Source organism: Ochotona princeps, chromosome 28 (assembly GCF_030435755.1).
Source record: "Ochotona princeps isolate mOchPri1 chromosome 28, mOchPri1.hap1, whole genome shotgun sequence".
Taxonomy (NCBI): domain Eukaryota; kingdom Metazoa; phylum Chordata; class Mammalia; order Lagomorpha; family Ochotonidae; genus Ochotona; species Ochotona princeps.
Window position 1 is genome coordinate 23,174,586 of NC_080859.1, and position 17,051 is coordinate 23,191,636.

The following is a 17,051-nucleotide window of genomic DNA, read 5'->3' on the forward strand; positions in this document are numbered from 1 at the left end:
ATTGTGGCCACCTGGAGAATGAATCATCGTACGGAAGATCTTCCTCTCTGTCTCTCCTCCGCTGTGAGTATCTGACTTTTCAATAAAAACAAATCTTAAAAAAAACAAAAAAGAAAACTGTAGAGTCCAGCACCATGGTGTGGTAGGCCAGGCTTCAGCCTGTAGCACCTGCATTCCAAATCGGTGTTGGTTCAAGCCCTAACTGCTGCGCTTCCAATCCAGCTCCCTGCTTACGGCCTGGGAAACCATGGAGGATGGCTCCGGTCCTTAGCCCCTGCACCCACGTGGGCGACCCGGAAGCTCCTGGCTTCAGATCAGCCCAGCTCTGCCCACTGCAGCCAGTTGGGAAGTGAACCAATGGATGGAAGATTTCTTCTCTGTCTCCCCTTAAATCTGCCTTTCCAGTAAACAATGTAAAAAAATACATATGGTATAGGTTGAATTACACAACTAGTAGATGCTAAGTTAAATGTTACAATTTGTAAACATTATCATTATGAATGGAAGATCATGCTGTATAGTAAAATGAAGCCTGACTAAGTACAAACACTAGGCAGCCGGCCGCGTGGCCGGTCAGTGGGTGTCTAATGCTAAGACAGAAGCTCCTGCTCCCCCACCTGGTCCCCCTTCTGGGGGGAGGAGCCCCCCCAGAGGCCCTGCCTTGTCCCAAGGTGCGTGTGCCCCAACCTGCGTCAGGCCTCAGGGGGTGATGCCGTAAGACCCGCCCATCATTGTCACCACACGGCCAAGCCGTTTTCATAACAAATCCTGCACACCACAGCTCCCAGCGGAATCTCTGGCAGCAGGGCGGGGCAGGGAGCCCGGACAGTCCAGGAGAAAGGGAGGGGGGCTCACTGCTGCCATTTTGACCATGTACTTCTGGCTGGAAACTGCCATCCTGCTCCTTCTTAAAAAGCCAGAGCACTTAACTACATCTCACATACATGCTAAGGGGACCTGAGTCACAGGCCTTGTGTTAGTCACCCACAGGAGTGCAGGATACTTAACATATAAATCTCCACTTGTATTCATCCTCGATTGCTTTTCCTTTTTTAAAGATTCATTTATTTTATTTCTGTGACAGAAATAAAACTAGAGAGAGAGAGAGAGATTTTATCCACTGTTTCCTCCCCAAATGACTGCAAATGGCCAGAGCAGGACTGGGCCAAAGCCAGGAGCCTCCTCCGGGTCTCCCACGCAGGTGCAGGGGCTCAAGGCTTTGGGCCATCCTCTGCTGCTTCCCCAGGCCGCAAGCAGGGAGCTGCATGGGAAGTGGAGCACCTGGGACTTGAACTGGCATGATGCTGGGGCCAAAGGCGAAAGATTACCGTGCTACACCGCCATGCTAGCCTTTTTGAAATAGGGGACGTTGTGCTCTTTGAGGCATTTCTGGTCATTCACGTGATATACTGAGAATATCCCTTGGCTGGGAATGGGCATCCTGATTTGTAAGACTATGTTGAACTACAGGATTTTAAAGAACCCTCTGCCTTTGTAATTCTATGATTCTACTCAGTTTTTATATACTCCCTTGGAAGTAGGTGAAAATATACTGTATAGGGCCTAGCGCGAGAGTGTAGTGGTTAAAGTCCATGCCCTGCATGCCCGGAATCCCATATGGGTGCCGGTTCTAATCCTGGTGGCCCTGCTTCCCATCCAGCTCCCTGCTGTGGCCTGGGAAAGCAGCAGAGGACGGCCCAAAGCCTTGGGACCCTGCACCCGCTGGGAGACCCGGAAGAGCTCCTGGCTCCTGGCTTCGGATTGGCTCAGCTCCAGCTGTTGCGCTCCCTTGGGGAGTGAACCATCGGATGGAAGATCTTCCTCTCTGTCTCTCCTCCTCTCTGTATATCCGCCTTTCAATAAAAATAAATAAATCTTAAAAAAAAAAGAAAAAATGCTAATCTAATAAAACTGGAGTGGGAGGGAGTGTTGCGGCACAACCATGTAAGTCGCTGCCTACAATGCCAGTATCCCATATGGATGCTGGTTCGAGTCCCAGCCCTTCTGCCTCTGATCAGGCTCCCTGCTGATGTGCCTGGGAAAGCAGCAGCGACCCAAGTCCTTGGGCCCTTGTACCATGTGGGGGACCAGGGCAAGCTCCTGGCTCCTGGCTTTGGACTGGCCCAGCCCAGGCTGCTGTGGCCAGTGGGTGGAATATGTGGCTTTCTCCCTCTTTCTGTAACTCTGCCTTTCAAATAGATAAATCTACCAAAAAAAAAAAATTTAAAAAGGGTTCATAATGCACTTATATGGTCTTTGATTACTGGGTAAATGTACAATTCTTTTTAAAAGCTTTTATTTGAACAGCAGAGTGACAGAAAGAGAGGGAGATCCTGTAGCTATGGGTTCATCCCCAGACGCCTCTAACAGTTCAGGCCAGGCCAGGCCGAAGCGGGGAGCCGGAAACTCCCTCCGGGTCTTCAGGTCAGTGCCAGGGGCTCAAGTAGGTGGACCACTGTCTGTTGCCTCCCAGACATATTAGCAGGAAGCCGGATCAAAAGGGGCAGAATTCAGTGCCAATCTCTCTGATATGGAATGTGATATCCAAAGTGCTGGCTTAAGGCTCGGTGCCAGCGCAGCTGCCTGCAGCGGGCGTTCTCGGCTCTTACAGATGGCATCTGTCAGCCGGACACTGAGCACTTCCACTGGCCAGTTCAGGAACTGCTCTTTGGAAAACCAGATGATGAGTTTACCTTCCAAAGTGTCGCTTCAGAGGAAGTCTTCCAATATCTTGGATAAAAGAAATCTGAGCTGAAAATAAAGATTAAAAGCTTTAAACAGATAATTCTAGAAAGAAAATATAAAATGACTAGTAAATATGTGAGAAGCTGGTGTTTACAGATTTTTATCAGAGCAACAGAAAGACACCCAGAGTGAGTCAGAGTATCTTCTACCTTCCACCAGCTCACTTCTCAAAAGCCTTCAATGGGACCAGCGCTTATGGCATAGTGGGTTAGGCCTCTGCCTGCAGTGCTGGAATCCCAGATGAAGGTTGGAGTCCTGCTGCTTTGCTTTGATCCAGCTCCCTGCTTACGTGCCTGGGGAAACAGCAAAAGATGACCCTTGTCGTTGGGTCCCTGCTCCCACGAGAGACCCGGAAGACAGGGGTGAGGACAAAGAGAAGCGAACCCTCAGTCAGTGCTGGTGAGAGTATAAAATGGTATAGCCACACTATATGTAAACCTATTTGGGACGTGGAGTACAGATATGGGTTCTCCCATGGCTGAACTGAGATGTTTCCAGTTGTGGCTAGATGCCCTACAGAAATGAACAGCTAACTGCACACCCATGCTCATGGCGGCTTACGCCCAACAGTCAGAGCTGCCAACAAGCCCAGCGTCCAGACTTGGGTGACAGTCGTGGAATACGAAACACGTGAGTATCATCAGGCTTCACAGTGAAGGTAACTGTGACACAGGGACCCACAGGTGTAAGCTTTGATGAGTTATGCTAAGTGAAGTCAGTCACAAACAACAAATATGAGTCTGTGAAGTATCTGTAATAGTTAACTTCATAGTAGTTGTCAAGGCCACGGGGAGGGAGGAGTTCTGGATGTGGCTCGCAGAGCAAGGTGAATACACTACAAAAAATAAACAAACAAAAAAGAACCATCATTTAAACTCTACGGAAACTGTTCCAAGAGAATATGGTATGTAAGGAAACACCAATCCAAGGACAAGCGAACAGGCAGCATCCGTGCAGGCCTCACCGCGGGCTCAGCGGGCAGGCGTTGGCTGGGGAGGGGCTTCGGGGGGAGGTCTCTCCACCCAGCCCCATTCACAGGCTGGCTGCCCCGCGCAATGTGTGCTCATCCACAGGGCTGCAGGCCTACAGCAGCAGATGCTGGGCACCTCGGCAGGTGGCAGCTCAGAAATCCTGCCCCGAGTGAGAGGCAGCCCACAGGTCAAAGAGCTTACGGAGTGCTGTCCAAAGGAACTGGCTTTATCTGAAGCATAGGGTGGGCAAGTTCAAGTCTAAGAGACTCTTGAAACCAATCTTTTTATTTTTTTTTTTAAAGATTGATTTACTTCTTTTGAAAGAGTCACAGAAAAAAGGAGGGGGGGGGGAGAGAGAGAGAGAGAGCGAGCTTCAGCCAACTGTTACTCCCCTGAGTGCTGCCACAGCCGGTCACAGCCCAGGCTGAAGCCAGGATTGCATCCGGGCCTTGCCCGTGGGTGGCAGCAGTCGCCCACTGCTGCTCTGCCAGGCCATTAGCAGGGGGCTGGATCAGAAGCAGAGCATCTGGGATGCGAACCGGCATCCTTGTGGGATGCCTGCCATAGAGGTGGCAGCTTAACCCGGCACACCACAGCCAGTCCCTTTGTAACAAGTTTTTGAAGTCCCCTCATTGAGCAATGAGCCAACCCACAAAATGACAGTGATACTTGTTGGGAAAAAGGAAAGCTTGTTATTACCTTGGTTTCGCATTGGAATGGTCAGCATGGCAAGGTACGGCAACAGCTGAGTTTGGAGGCATAAAGCCGACACACAGAAGTCAGAAAAGAGTGCTCTTGCCGCTAGGCAATTGTCCCGATGCTACATAGAAAAGAAAAAAAAAAATTATAAAACAAAACGTAACAAAACAAAGGCTAAGTGTTCCCGGAGGCCTGAAGCATAGAGCACACCCCGCAGAGCTCCAGGGCGGTGCGTGCTGCTGACCTCACACATGGGGGCACCCGCGGAGGACGCCCAGGGCCTGGGCCCTGCCCCCACGCCACAGCCAGAGGGGCTGCCAGGCTTCTGGCACAGTGCTGGGCCAGCTGCGCCCTTGCAGCCATTGGAGCAGTGAACTAGCATGGAAAATCTCTTTTGTGCCATCTTGTTTCTTTCAAGTAAATGAATCTTGCGGGGGGGGGGGTGGTTGGGGGAAAGGCTATCAGACAAGTGTTTTATAATTTTTCTTAGCATTATCCAAAGAGGCGCTTTATCATCACAGCTACTACACTGTTAACAGCAACTTTAAACTTATTTGTAAAAACACGCTTTTGTTTTTTTCGAAATGTAAAATGACAGAGGCAGAGATCTTCCACCTGCTGCTTCACCCTTCCAATGCCCGCACTTAACAGGCAGGGCTGGCCCAGGTCAGAGCCACGGACAGCTGCCAGCTCCATGCAGCTCTACTGCGTGAATGGCAGAGGCCCGCTACTGGGCCACCATCTAACACATCCAACACAGACTAGGCGTTAGCTGGGTGGCACGTCTGTTACCCGGGACCCAAACTGGCACTCCAATACGGGATGCCAGTATCTCAAGCAGCCGTACAGCTTGCTGTGCCACAACACCCACCCTAACACTATTTTAGTATGCATTTCTATTTACGCACAATTGTAAGGTAAAACAGCGTGGCATGTGAGCTGTGGCCACCTGCATCTCATGCCTCCCATGTTTCTTGGTTACCTGAGGAAGGCATGGTGGGTAATGGGCCTACCCAACACTGGCTTGCCTAACACTCTTCCAGGCCATACAACAAAGCTGCCTAAGGCACCACCCTCAGGACACGAAGCAGGGCATCACTACGCACTGTTGCTAAATCACAACAGGCAGCATGTCACACAATAGACCTCGAACTTACTCTTCCTGTCTAACTGAAAACTTTAAGATTTATTTATCTTTATTGGAAAGGCAGATTGACGGAGAGGAGAGACAGGGAGAAAGATCTGCCGTTCGCTGGTTCCCTCCCCAAATGGCTGCAACAGCCAGAGTTGAGCTGATCTGAAGCCAGGAGCCTGGGGCCTCTTCGAGGTCTCCCGTGTGGGTGCAGGGTCCCAAGGCTCTGGGCCGTCCTTGACCGCTTTCCCAGGCCACAAGCAGGGAGCTGGATGGGAAGAGGGGCCACCGGGACATGAATCAGCACCCATACAGGATCTTGACACTTTCAATGAAAGAATTTAGCCACTGAGCCATCATGCTAGGCCTTCTAAGTGACATTTGTATTCTAGGTTCAGTCTAAATTAAAATCCAAGTACACTTTGATTCTAATAAAGTCAACTAATACATTAAATAGGTATGTGCTTTCAAATTTTGCTTTCTTCCATAAAAATTACTAGAAAATTCAGCATTTTATGTTTCTCTGTAGCTGTAAGAATACATGGACCTGGGCCTGGCGGCATGGCCCAGCGGCTAAAGTCCTCGCCTTGAACGTGCCCCAGGATCCCATATGGGCGCCGGTTCTAGTCCCGGCTGCTCCACTTCCCATCCAGCTCCCTGCTTGTGGCCTGGGAAGGCAGTCGAGGACGGCCCAAAGCTTTGGGACCCTGCACCCACGTGGGAGACCTGGAGGAGGTTCCTGGTTCCCGGCTTCTGATCAGCGTGCACCGGCCCGTTGTGGCTCACTTGGGGAGTGAATCATCAGACGGAAGATCTTCCTCTCTGTCTCTCCTCCTCTCTGTATATCTGACTTTGTAATAAAAAGAAACAAATCTTTAAAAAAAAAAAAAAAGAATACATGGACCTTACCAAAAATTTTCTCAAGATCAGTACAGCATTTATTGTTTCTTTTTTTTTTGAATTCATTCATTACATTGTATTATGTGTCACAGTTTCATAGGTACTTGGATTCTCCCCATCCCTCCCCAAACCCTCCCACCATGGTGGATTCCTCCACCTTGTTGCATAACCACAGTTCAAGTTCAGTTGAGATTCCCCCATTGCAAGCATACACCAAACATAGAGTCCAGCATCTTATTGTCCAGTCAAGTTCAACGGCTTCTTAGGTATACCCTCTCTGGTCTGAAGACAGAGCCAGCAGAGTATCATCCCGATCAATTAAAAGCTCCAACATACCATCAGCAAAAATTTACATCATTATGGAATTAATTGACATAGTAATGAGTACCCAATGTTAAAAATAAATGCAAGATCTTAACCACCTTCTGTGACCACCTCATTGACATTTCAATTTTAGTTTATACACAACATATAACATACATAACATGTTATACATAACATCATATCATCTTAAATTAAGGCAAACGTGGTATTTCACCTTTTGGGATTGGCTCATTTCCCTTAGCATTACGGTTTCCAGTTTGGCCCATTTGGCCACAAAGAACTGCATTTTGTTTTTTTTTAATAGCTGAGTAGTATTCCATGGAGTAGATGAACCATAGCTTTCTTATCCAGCATTTATTGTTCAAATTTAATCTTACTGAGACATAGCTCACATATCTAAAGTTGATGATTTAAAATATATACAAAATACATAAACATTTCTCTTTTTACCTTTTTATTTATTAGAAGCCACTGGGGTTTATGCAAGGGCCGAAAACTGGAACCTCCTCCCTGGCAGTGAGCAAATCCTCGGGCCTTGTTGGAATGTATCACGCCTCGTGTGGCGAGGGACGTGCTGTACTCATGGAGTAAAGAGCGGGTCTAACAAAGGAAACAAGAGGAAAGACAGGAGATTCATCACAGAGCATTATCGGTACTACTGGGTTCCTTTTCTTTGGCATCACCTCGTCCCGAAAAATAACAGTGAGACAGAGGTAGTTAGAGCAAGGTCAACCGAGACACAGCAGCCAAATGCAATGGGTGAACCACGAGCACGACCTGGACGGGGTGAGAAAGGTACGTCCTGGCATAGGACGGGAGGCTGCCACCTGTCAGGCCTTCATGCCCACGGGCACAGTCCTGGCTGCGCCACCTGGGATCCATCCCCCCGCTGAGCACCTGGGAACAGCAGCAGATGTCCCACGTACGTGGGTGCCTGTCACCCACGTGGACACACGAATAAAGTTCCTGGCTCCTGGTCCCGGCTGGCCCAGGGCTGGCCTTCGCAGCCTCTAGAGGGTGATGACTACACAGACGGTCTCTCTCCCTAACTCTTTCAAATAAATCTGTAAAACCTTAGAGCATTTTGGAAACACCTGGAAAATCGGAATCCAGTAAATATGTTGCTAAGTGACTGCCAACGTTCTTAGGCGTGATGACTGTAACCGAGCAATGTCTCATGTCATCCTTAAGCAGTAGTTGTCACATCTGTAATCACCTTTCAAATAAAAACAAATGTACAACTAGGAATACATTGCGCCAAAATGTGAACTGGTAGGCAAGGGCGAAGGGTATACATGCATTCATTCTAATATTCTTTCAACTTAGCTCTTTTCACAGTGAAAAGAAACAGACAAAAAAAGAAAAAGAGACAGAGACAGAGAGAACCTGTGAATGGGCTTCCTGTTAATGTGTGGAGGAGACAGTGATGTTTCAAGGTCTTGGGTTCTGGTCACCCACATGAGAAATCTGGACGGTGCTCCTGGCTCCTGTCCCTGGGCCACGCGGAGAAGGAACTAGTGAAGCAAACACCTGTCTTTCCCGTATTTTCTGCAATTCTACCTTTCTTCCAGAAAAATTATTTTTATTGAAAAGACAGATCCACATAGAGAGGGAGAAACAGAGACAAAGATCTCGTGTATGCTGGTTCACTTCCCAAGTGGCGACAACGGCCAGAGCTGAGCCAATCCGAAGCCAGGAGCCAGGAGCTTCTTCTGGGTCTCCCCCACAGGTGCAGGGTCCCAAGGCTTTGGGCCATCCTTGACTGCTTTCCCAGTGCCCATATCCTGATGGGCAGGCAAGAGAAGGATTTAGACAACTGAGGCATTGTGCCAAGCCCTGTCACTCTACATTTGAAAGAAAGAAATCCTGGGGGCCGGCGTGGTAGCCTAGCAGTCAAAGTCTTCACCTTGAACACGCTGGGATCCCATATGGACGCTGGTTCTAATCCTGGCAGCTCCACTCCCCATCCAGCTCCCTGCTTGTGGCCTGGGAAAGCAGTCGAGGACAGCCCAAAGCTTTGGGACCCTGCACCCACGTGGGAGACCTGGAAGAGGTTCCTGGTTCCCAGCTTCTGATCAGCGCCCACCGGCCCGTTGCGGCTCACTTGGGGAGTGAAACATTGGACGGAAGATCTTCCTCTCTGTCTCTCTTCTTCTCTGTATATCTGACTTTGCAATCCCAATAAATAAATCTTTAAAACAAAGCAAAAACAGGGCCCGGCGGCGTGGCCTAGCGCTAAAGTCCTCGCCTTGAAAGCCCCGGGATCCCATATGGGCGCCAGTTCTAATCCCGGCAGCTCCACTTCCCGTCCAGCTCCCTGCTTGTGGCCTGGGAAAGCAGTCGAGGACGGCCCAATGCATTGGGACACTGCACCCGCATGGGAGACCCGGAAGAGGTTCCAGGTTCCCGGCATCGGATCGGCGCGCACCGGCCCATTGCAGCTCACTTGGGGAGTGAATCATCGGATGGAAGATCTTCCTCTCTGTCTCTCCTCTTCTCTGTATATCCGCCTTTCCAATAACAATAAAATCTTTAAAAAAAAAAAAAAAAACAAAGCAGAAACAACAAAAAAGAAATCTGAAAAAATCGAAATTGAAAAAAAAAAAAATAACAATTGTAGAAAAAATGTAGTGCTGTTTCCAGAGAAGTCAGTGTTGGCCATGCACTACACGCTGCGGGTTAGGTGTGAGCTTGGCTAGGACGGCAGGCACGTGGAATGACAGTGCAATGAGAGGCCGAAGAGCAAGCCGCCTGGCTCAGCTACCCAGGGAACAGACACCACTCACGTCCGACGGACTTACACTCCAGTCCCCGGCGAGCATGTCCGCAAGGCTCAGCAACTCACTGGCTCTCTCCAGATCGTCCACTTCCAGGAAGAAATCTACATAGTTCTGGTGAAGGTACAGATTGAACAACTCTCCCGGCATGTGGGACATCTCCACCACTTCCTGTAAAAGAGGTATATTCACACATACGCCTAAGTGGGTGAGAACAGCAGGGGGGCGGCCACCCCTGATGGGAGACAGAGTGTTACCGGCACCGAGTACTGACAAGACGTTACCTCCGGCTGAACAAGTAGCGGATCCCGCTCATGCTCCGACAGGTGAGACGGTAAGCGGGGAGTGACCAACTCTGTGGAAGGCGCTCCTGGAGAAGTGTGGAGAATCACTAAAGATGATAGCATCTTTATAATTACACAACACCTCTGTTTTTTAAAAAAAGATTAATTTATTAGAAAATCAGATATATAGGGGGGAGCGGTTGAGGGAACCTCAGAGCCTACGAAATAATCTCATAAAATGAAATGCAAAAAAAAAAAAAGAAAAAAAAGAAAGAAAATCAGATAATATAGAGAGGACGACAGAGAGAAATATCTTCCATCCATTGACTCACTCCGTAAATGGCCGAAACAGCCAGAGCTGAGCCAATCCGAAGCCAGGAGCCGGGAGACTCTTCTGGGTCTCCCACGGGTACAGGGCCCCAAGGCTTTGGGCCGCCCTTGACTGCTTTCCCAGGCCATACGCAGGAAGCTGGATGGCAAGTAGGATTGCTGCTATTAGAACGGGCACCCATATGGGATCCTGGTGCACGCCAGGCGAGGACTTTAGCTACTAGGCTACTGTGCTAGGTCCCACAGCACTTCTATTTTGAAAACACTTCAGGGGCCCGACGTGATGGCCTAGCAGCTAAAGTCCTTACCTTGAATGTGCCAGGATCCCATATGGGCACCGGTTTTAATCCTGACTGCCCTGCTTCCCATCCTTCTCCCTGCTTGTGGCCTGGGAAGGCAGTCCAGGATGGCCCAAAGCCTTGGGACCCTTCACCCATGTAAAAGACCCAGAAGAAGCTCCTGGTTCCTGGCTTTGGATTGGCTCAGCTCCAGCCACTGCGGTCACTTGGGGAGTGAATCATCGAACGGAAGATCTTCCTCTCTGTATATCTGATTTAGCAATAAAAATAAATAAACCCCCAAAAAGAGAGAATGCTTCAGACACTTAATATCACAATACTATGCAAGGTCATAACACAAAAAACAAGAGGCATGCCTTTGGCCTAGTGGTTACACCATTGGTTGGTTGAGTGGCATCCTGTATTAGGATATCCCATTTTAAGACCCTACTCTGCTCTAAATTCCAATTTCCTGTTATTGTACAGCCTGGGAAGCAAAGGCCTAAGCAGCTGGTTCCCTGCCACTCGCATGGGAGACTCTGTGTGAGCTCCAGGCTTTCAGTTGTGACCTGGCCCAGCCCCAGCCTTCGTGGCACTTGGGAAGTGAACCAGCAGATGGCAGTATTCCATCATGAATGAATACATAAGAATTCTAACTTACCACAAACAACTGCAAGCTTATGTAAGTTACCCATTTCAGCTGTGGAAACCCCTTTTTCTGCTAAAGGCCATTTGCATAATTATAATATCATTTCCAGGACATAAAAAAATAATCAACTGAGGGACAGCATTGTAGTGAATAGCAGGTAAAACCACTGCCTGGGATGCCAGCATGCCATCATGGGTGCCAGTTCATGTCTCAGCTGCTCCACTTTTTTTTTTTTTTTTTAGATTTATTTTATTTATTATTTTTTTTTAATTACAAAGTCAGATATACTGAGAGGAGGAGAGATAGAGAGGAAGTGGAGCTGCCGGGATTAGAACCAGCGGCCATATGGGATCAAGGTGAGGACCTTAGCCACTAGGCCACGCTGCAGAGCCCAGTTGCTCCAATTCTGAACCAGCTTCCTGCTGATGGCCGGAGCAAACCAGCGCACACCAAGCATGTGGGAGAGCAGGATGAACCTCCCGGCTGGGGCGCGGCTCAGGCCTGCCGCTGCAGCCATCAGGGTAGTTAATTGGATCATGCGAGATCTCTGTGTTTTTATTAATTCTGATTTTTAAATAACAAGAAAATCTTTTTCAAAATGACCAACTTGAAAATCAACCTGGTATAAATTTACTGAACTTCAAGTCCTGCCTGCAGTTGCCTTGGTACGCCAGACCTAATGCCTCATTCGGTCCATGGGCGGGATGTTCGCCATCTCTGATCAAACACGGTAGCAAGAATGGTGGGGTGAGGGGCACAGGCATCAAAGGAGACGGAAGGCAATGGGCTGGAGGACAGGGTCAGGGAGAGGGCAGAGCCACACAAGAGGACCGCAGGAAACTCCATGCTACCTGCAGCTTGCCGTGGGCTCGCCTCGCGCTCAGGGACCTCAGGAGGACAGCACTGGCCACTAACAGACTGCCCAGCGTGGAGCACGCCACGGCCCTCAGGATTTCCTGACACAGATAACGGACTAAAGGAGCCTTTCTGCCATTCAACCCTGCTCGGGGTTGGAGAACACGTAGCAACACACATTTCCCTATTATGTGTGGGGTCTTGCAAAACAAGATCTGATCTGGTCTCAGCTCATTCTTACAACATTTAAAACAAATATGACATTTTTCATTTTTCCATTGTAAGACTCACATCCAACAGATTTTAGTCTTTTTTAAAAGAGTACAGTTTCTTACTTTTACAGTACAGAATTTTCCCCAACGCTCTGAAGAGAAAGAGAGAAACATCTTTGCCACCAATAGCTTGAACCTCTTGGTTTTCAGAGCCCACGTCAGGTTTTCGTCTTTGCCTTGACTTTGACAGCACGGCATCTGATTTTAATGATGTTGCTTTTCTCCTTGGCCGGAAGTTGCTCTCTCCTAAATGATACACACCCAAGTGATAATACTTAAGACAGATTCAAGAACAAGAAACAATTTCAAACATGGCTACATAAAAACAAACATTTTAAATACTACTACTACTATGCCTATTTCATGGCTGGGCAGTTAATGGAGCCAGCTACTGCACAAAGCTTTCTGCACATACTTAGCTTTCCATCACACACTTCAGAAACCCGTGCAAATCACAGACCATGAGGATGCTCCCAAAGCCTGCCACCACGGGTACACAGGACACCAAGGCTTCTCCTCCAGGAAGTCTCACTTCCAATAACTTGGCAAGGTAAAGCAGCACACGACACAGATGAATCAAACTTTATCTCAAAAACAGAAGGCTTGGGCCCTGCAGCGTGGCCTAGCGGCTAAAGTCCTCGCCTTGAACGCACCCTGGGATCCCATATGGGCACCGGTTCTAATCCCGACAGCACCACTTCCCATCCAGTTCCCTGCTTGTGGCCTGGGAAAGCAGTTGAGGACGGTCCAAAGCCTTGGGACCCTGCACCCGCGTGGGAGACCCGGAAGAGGTTCCTGGTTCCTGGCATCGGATCGGCGCAGCACCGGCCTGTTGCGGCTCACTTGGGGAGTGAATCATCGGATGGAAGATCTTCCTCTCTGTCTCTCCTCCTCTCTGTATATCTGGCTTTGTAATAAAGTAAATAAATCTTAAATAAAAAAAAAATGGAAGGCTAGTGACACATTTACGGGTCAGACATACGCATGTGCACATGGATCTTTTTCTTTTTCATACATTAATTTTTATTGGAAAGGCAAATTCACAAAGGAGACAAAAATCTTCCATCCGCTGGCACACTCCTCAAATGGCTGCAAAGGCCAGAGCTGAGCTGAGCTGATCTGAAGCCAGGAGCCACAAGCTTCCTTCAGGTCTGCCACGTGGGTGCAGGGTCCCCAAGGCATTGGGCCGTTTTAAACTGCTTTCCCAGGCCACAAGCAGGGAGCTGGATGGGAAGTGGAGCAGCCAGGACATGAAATGGAACCCACATGGGATCCCGGCATGAGCGAGGCAAGGATTTAGCCACCGAATCATTGTGCCAGGCCCCTTCCCTGCCTTTTCTTATTAAGTAGAAAAATACTGTTGACTTAGAGCAGCACAGGACGGTCAGTTTTTCCCTGGCATATCCAAGTTACCACTGTCACTAATTCTGTGCTCGTGGGTTCCTTGAACATTACTACTGATCACTGAGATGGCCACAGAGCGAACAAGGAGTGGGCAGTGTGTGTGGCACGGACACGCTGGACAAAGTGTCACTTCCTGGGTGGGAACGCAGCGCATTGCATCACACTTCTAAGAACAGCACACAATTTAAAACTTGTGACTTTAAGTGGAAAATCTTCTGAGGCCGTAGTGGATTACTTGGGCTGGATGGAAGAGATGTCTCCCTCTGTGTCACTTTGCTTTTCAAATAAATAAAATAAAGCAAAAGCCCTCACGACTTTTCTGGAATTTTCCGCCAAACATTGCTGGGTCATGAATGACTATGAGGGAGTCGATAATGTTGATTACCTAGTTGATTATTTAGTTGAGCTCATTGACTAAAGTCAGCCATACAATGTGATATGAGTCTACCACCCAGAGTTACCTTTAGAGGAAGAGAACTGGAGGCTGTTTATGGCACTTCTGATGTCACCACAACATCCTTGACAGAGTGAATCTAAGCAAGCTTTATCGGGGACAGAGATTTTCCTTCCATTCTGAAAGGAGAAAATTAAATGAAAACATTTCTTTAAAAAAAAAAAAAAACCCTTACTTTCTAAGCTTAATAGGAGGAAATGAGATTCTTTTAAACCTGAAGGCATAAAGGCCTTCATTTTGAACACCAGTCTACCTACGAAGCCTACAAGCCTCAGTGACTTACCACCAAATCCAAATATTAACTCTAACCAGCACAAATCTGACAAATCCCCACAGCAGAGCTTAGCAGACCGATACAGATTGGCTTTTTTTTTAAGATTTTATTATTTTTATGGGAAAGGCGGATATACAGAGAGGAGGAGAGACAAAGAGGAGGATCGTCCGTCCGATGATTCACTCCCCAAGCAGCCGCAATGGCTGGAGCTGGGCCGATCCGAAGCCAGGAGCTCTTCCAAGTCTCCCACATGGGTGCAGGGTCCCAAGGCTTTGGACTATCCTTGACTGCTTTCCCGGGCCACAAGCAGGGCCGCCAGAGTTAGAACCAGCGCAGATATGGGATCCCAGGCGTGCAAGGCGAGGACTTTCATCATTATGCGATCGCACTAGGCCCCAGACTGGCTTTTCATTCCAGTTTTAGTGTATGTGCTGCCAAAGCGAGCAGACCGTTGATTTTCAAACAACTCCAACTGAAGGCCGGCATTGTGGTGCTACAGGTTCAGCCACAGCCTACACTGCCAACACCCCATATGAGCACTGGTTCAAATCCTGGTTGCTCTCCTTCAGATCCAGCACCCTGCTACTGTGCCAGTGAATGCAGCAGAGGATGGTCCTGGGTCCCTGCACCCACGTGGGAGACCCAGAGGCCAGAAGGCCCCGGGCTCCGGGCTTTAGGCAGGTCTAGTCCTAGCCATTTGGGAAGAGAACCAGGGAATGGAAGATCCTCTCTTTCACTCTCTCTCTGTAGCTCTGCTTTTATACCTTTCAAACAAATAAAACACAAAACAAAACAGAGAAAAACCACATTTATATCAAGTTACACTGAAAGCCCAAGTTTAGGACTGGCACTGTGGTGCTAAGGGCAAAGCTGCCATCTGCGACTGTGGTCTGCACTGTGGGTACCAGCTATGGCCCAACTCCTTCACTCCGGATGCGGCTCCCTGGTGGCGGCCTGGGAGAGCACAGAGCACGGCCCACGGGCTGCTTTAGAGCCGTTCGCCAGGGAGGGCTGGATGCTGCGCTGCTGGGGTGGCTTCAGCCGGGCTCAGACCTGCTGCTGAGGCCACGTCAGGAGCCAAGCAGCACAGGAAAGACCTCTTTCTGGCAAGATTTCCATATCAGCACTTTAAAAAATAATTGTTTTTAGGGGAGACATTTTTGCTTGGGATGTCCTCAACCCCTATGAGAACGCCTGGGTTTGAGTCCCACATATGCTCTCAATTTTAACTGCTGCTTTTTTTTTTTTTTTTAACTTATTTACTTCATTTTTATTGGAAAGACAGATCAGATTTACTGACAGGAGAGACAGAAAGATCTTCTATCTGCTGGTTCACTCCCCAGATGGATGCAACAGCCGGAGCTGAGCCGATATGAAGCCAGGAGCCAGGAATTCCTTCCGGGTCTCCCATGCGGATGTAGGGTCCCCAAGGCTTTGGGCCGTCCTTGGGAGTTGGACGGGAAGTGGAGAAGCTGGAACACAAACCAGCACCAATGTAAGGATGTAGCCATTGAGCCATCAAGTGGGCCCCCAATCCTAGTTCTTGATGCACACCTGGGAGGCAACCGAAGAAGGCTCAGGTATTTAGGTACCTGAGAGTGTCAAACTGTTCTGAGCTCCCAGCCAAGACTGGGAAGGCCAGAGGTAGGAGCCTGGAACTCCACCTGGGTTTCCCATGGAAGTGACAAGGACTCAAATACTTGAGTCATCATTTGCTCTCCCCAAATGTGTGTAACAGTAGAAGGCTGGAGTGCAGTGTGGAATCTGGATCTGTTCGCAAGCATTTCAATATGGGATGTGGGAGTGAGTACCAAATGGTGGCTTAACCCACTGCGCCACAATGCCCACTCAAAGTTCACGATTTTTTAAATCAATACTTATTAAAATGACGTATATTAGGAGTGAATTAACATTTTCAAATTGTAAAAACCAAAATACTATGCCTCTAAATTATATACCCTTATTGAAGTTGGGATTTCTGGGAGCTAGCATGATGGCTCAACAGCTTAATCCTCTGCCTGCAAATGCCACAAATGTTGGCAAACCACATTGGTGCCAGTTCATATGGCAGTGGATCCACTTCCCATCCCGCTCCCTGCTTGTGGCCTGGGAGAGCAGTTGAGGACGGCCCAAAGCCTTGGACCCTGCACCCACGTGGGAGACCTGGAGGAAGCTCCTGGCTCCTGGCTTTGGATTGGCTCAGCTCTGGCTGTTGCGGACATTTGAGGAGTTTACTAGCAGACGGAAGGTCTTTCTCTCTGTCTCCTTCTGTCTGGAAATCTGTCTTCCCAATACAAATAAATAAATCATTAAAAAAAAATATTAAAAAAGATGGCCTCTCCATTACTGTGATGTAAGATTCCAATAATTCAGAGGCTTACCTTACTAGCTTCTATTGTCACTATCCGATTAAGGAACTTCATCATAATCGTGGGTGCCACAGGGTTAAAACTGTAAGGGAAGATGGTCGCTAAACAACTCAATTTTAAAATACCAGATGCCAACATTTTGAGTAGAAAACTCTTTCTTACCTGATATGCGAGATAGAACACTCCTCTTGAATTTGCTTGGGGAACAGTAACCTGTGATTACTGTCTCCACTGGCACTGTCAGAGATGATGAAGACCAGAGGACAGCGGCCAACCTGCACATACTTCCTGCAACAGAACACAGAGCAATGCTGACATCCACGTCACAGGCCGT

At 48.5% G+C, this 17,051-nt stretch overlaps 1 protein-coding gene across 1 annotated transcript in view; it reads right to left on the bottom strand.

The window, feature by feature from the left end:
- Nucleotides 1–17,051, bottom strand: part of RAD17 (RAD17 checkpoint clamp loader component) — a 28,281-nt gene that overhangs the window by 1,267 nt on the left and 9,963 nt on the right. Inside the window, exons 8-16 of the mRNA XM_058656313.1 lie at nucleotides 16,880–17,005; nucleotides 16,730–16,799; nucleotides 14,082–14,193; nucleotides 12,280–12,462; nucleotides 9,833–9,918; nucleotides 9,573–9,719; nucleotides 7,222–7,371; nucleotides 4,416–4,536; nucleotides 2,694–2,751 (exon numbers count right to left, since the gene is read on the bottom strand). Coding sequence (XP_058512296.1) covers nucleotides 2,694–2,751; nucleotides 4,416–4,536; nucleotides 7,222–7,371; nucleotides 9,573–9,719; nucleotides 9,833–9,918; nucleotides 12,280–12,462; nucleotides 14,082–14,193; nucleotides 16,730–16,799; nucleotides 16,880–17,005 — 1,053 coding nt within the window. The remainder of the gene's footprint in view (nucleotides 1–2,693; nucleotides 2,752–4,415; nucleotides 4,537–7,221; nucleotides 7,372–9,572; nucleotides 9,720–9,832; nucleotides 9,919–12,279; nucleotides 12,463–14,081; nucleotides 14,194–16,729; nucleotides 16,800–16,879; nucleotides 17,006–17,051) is intronic.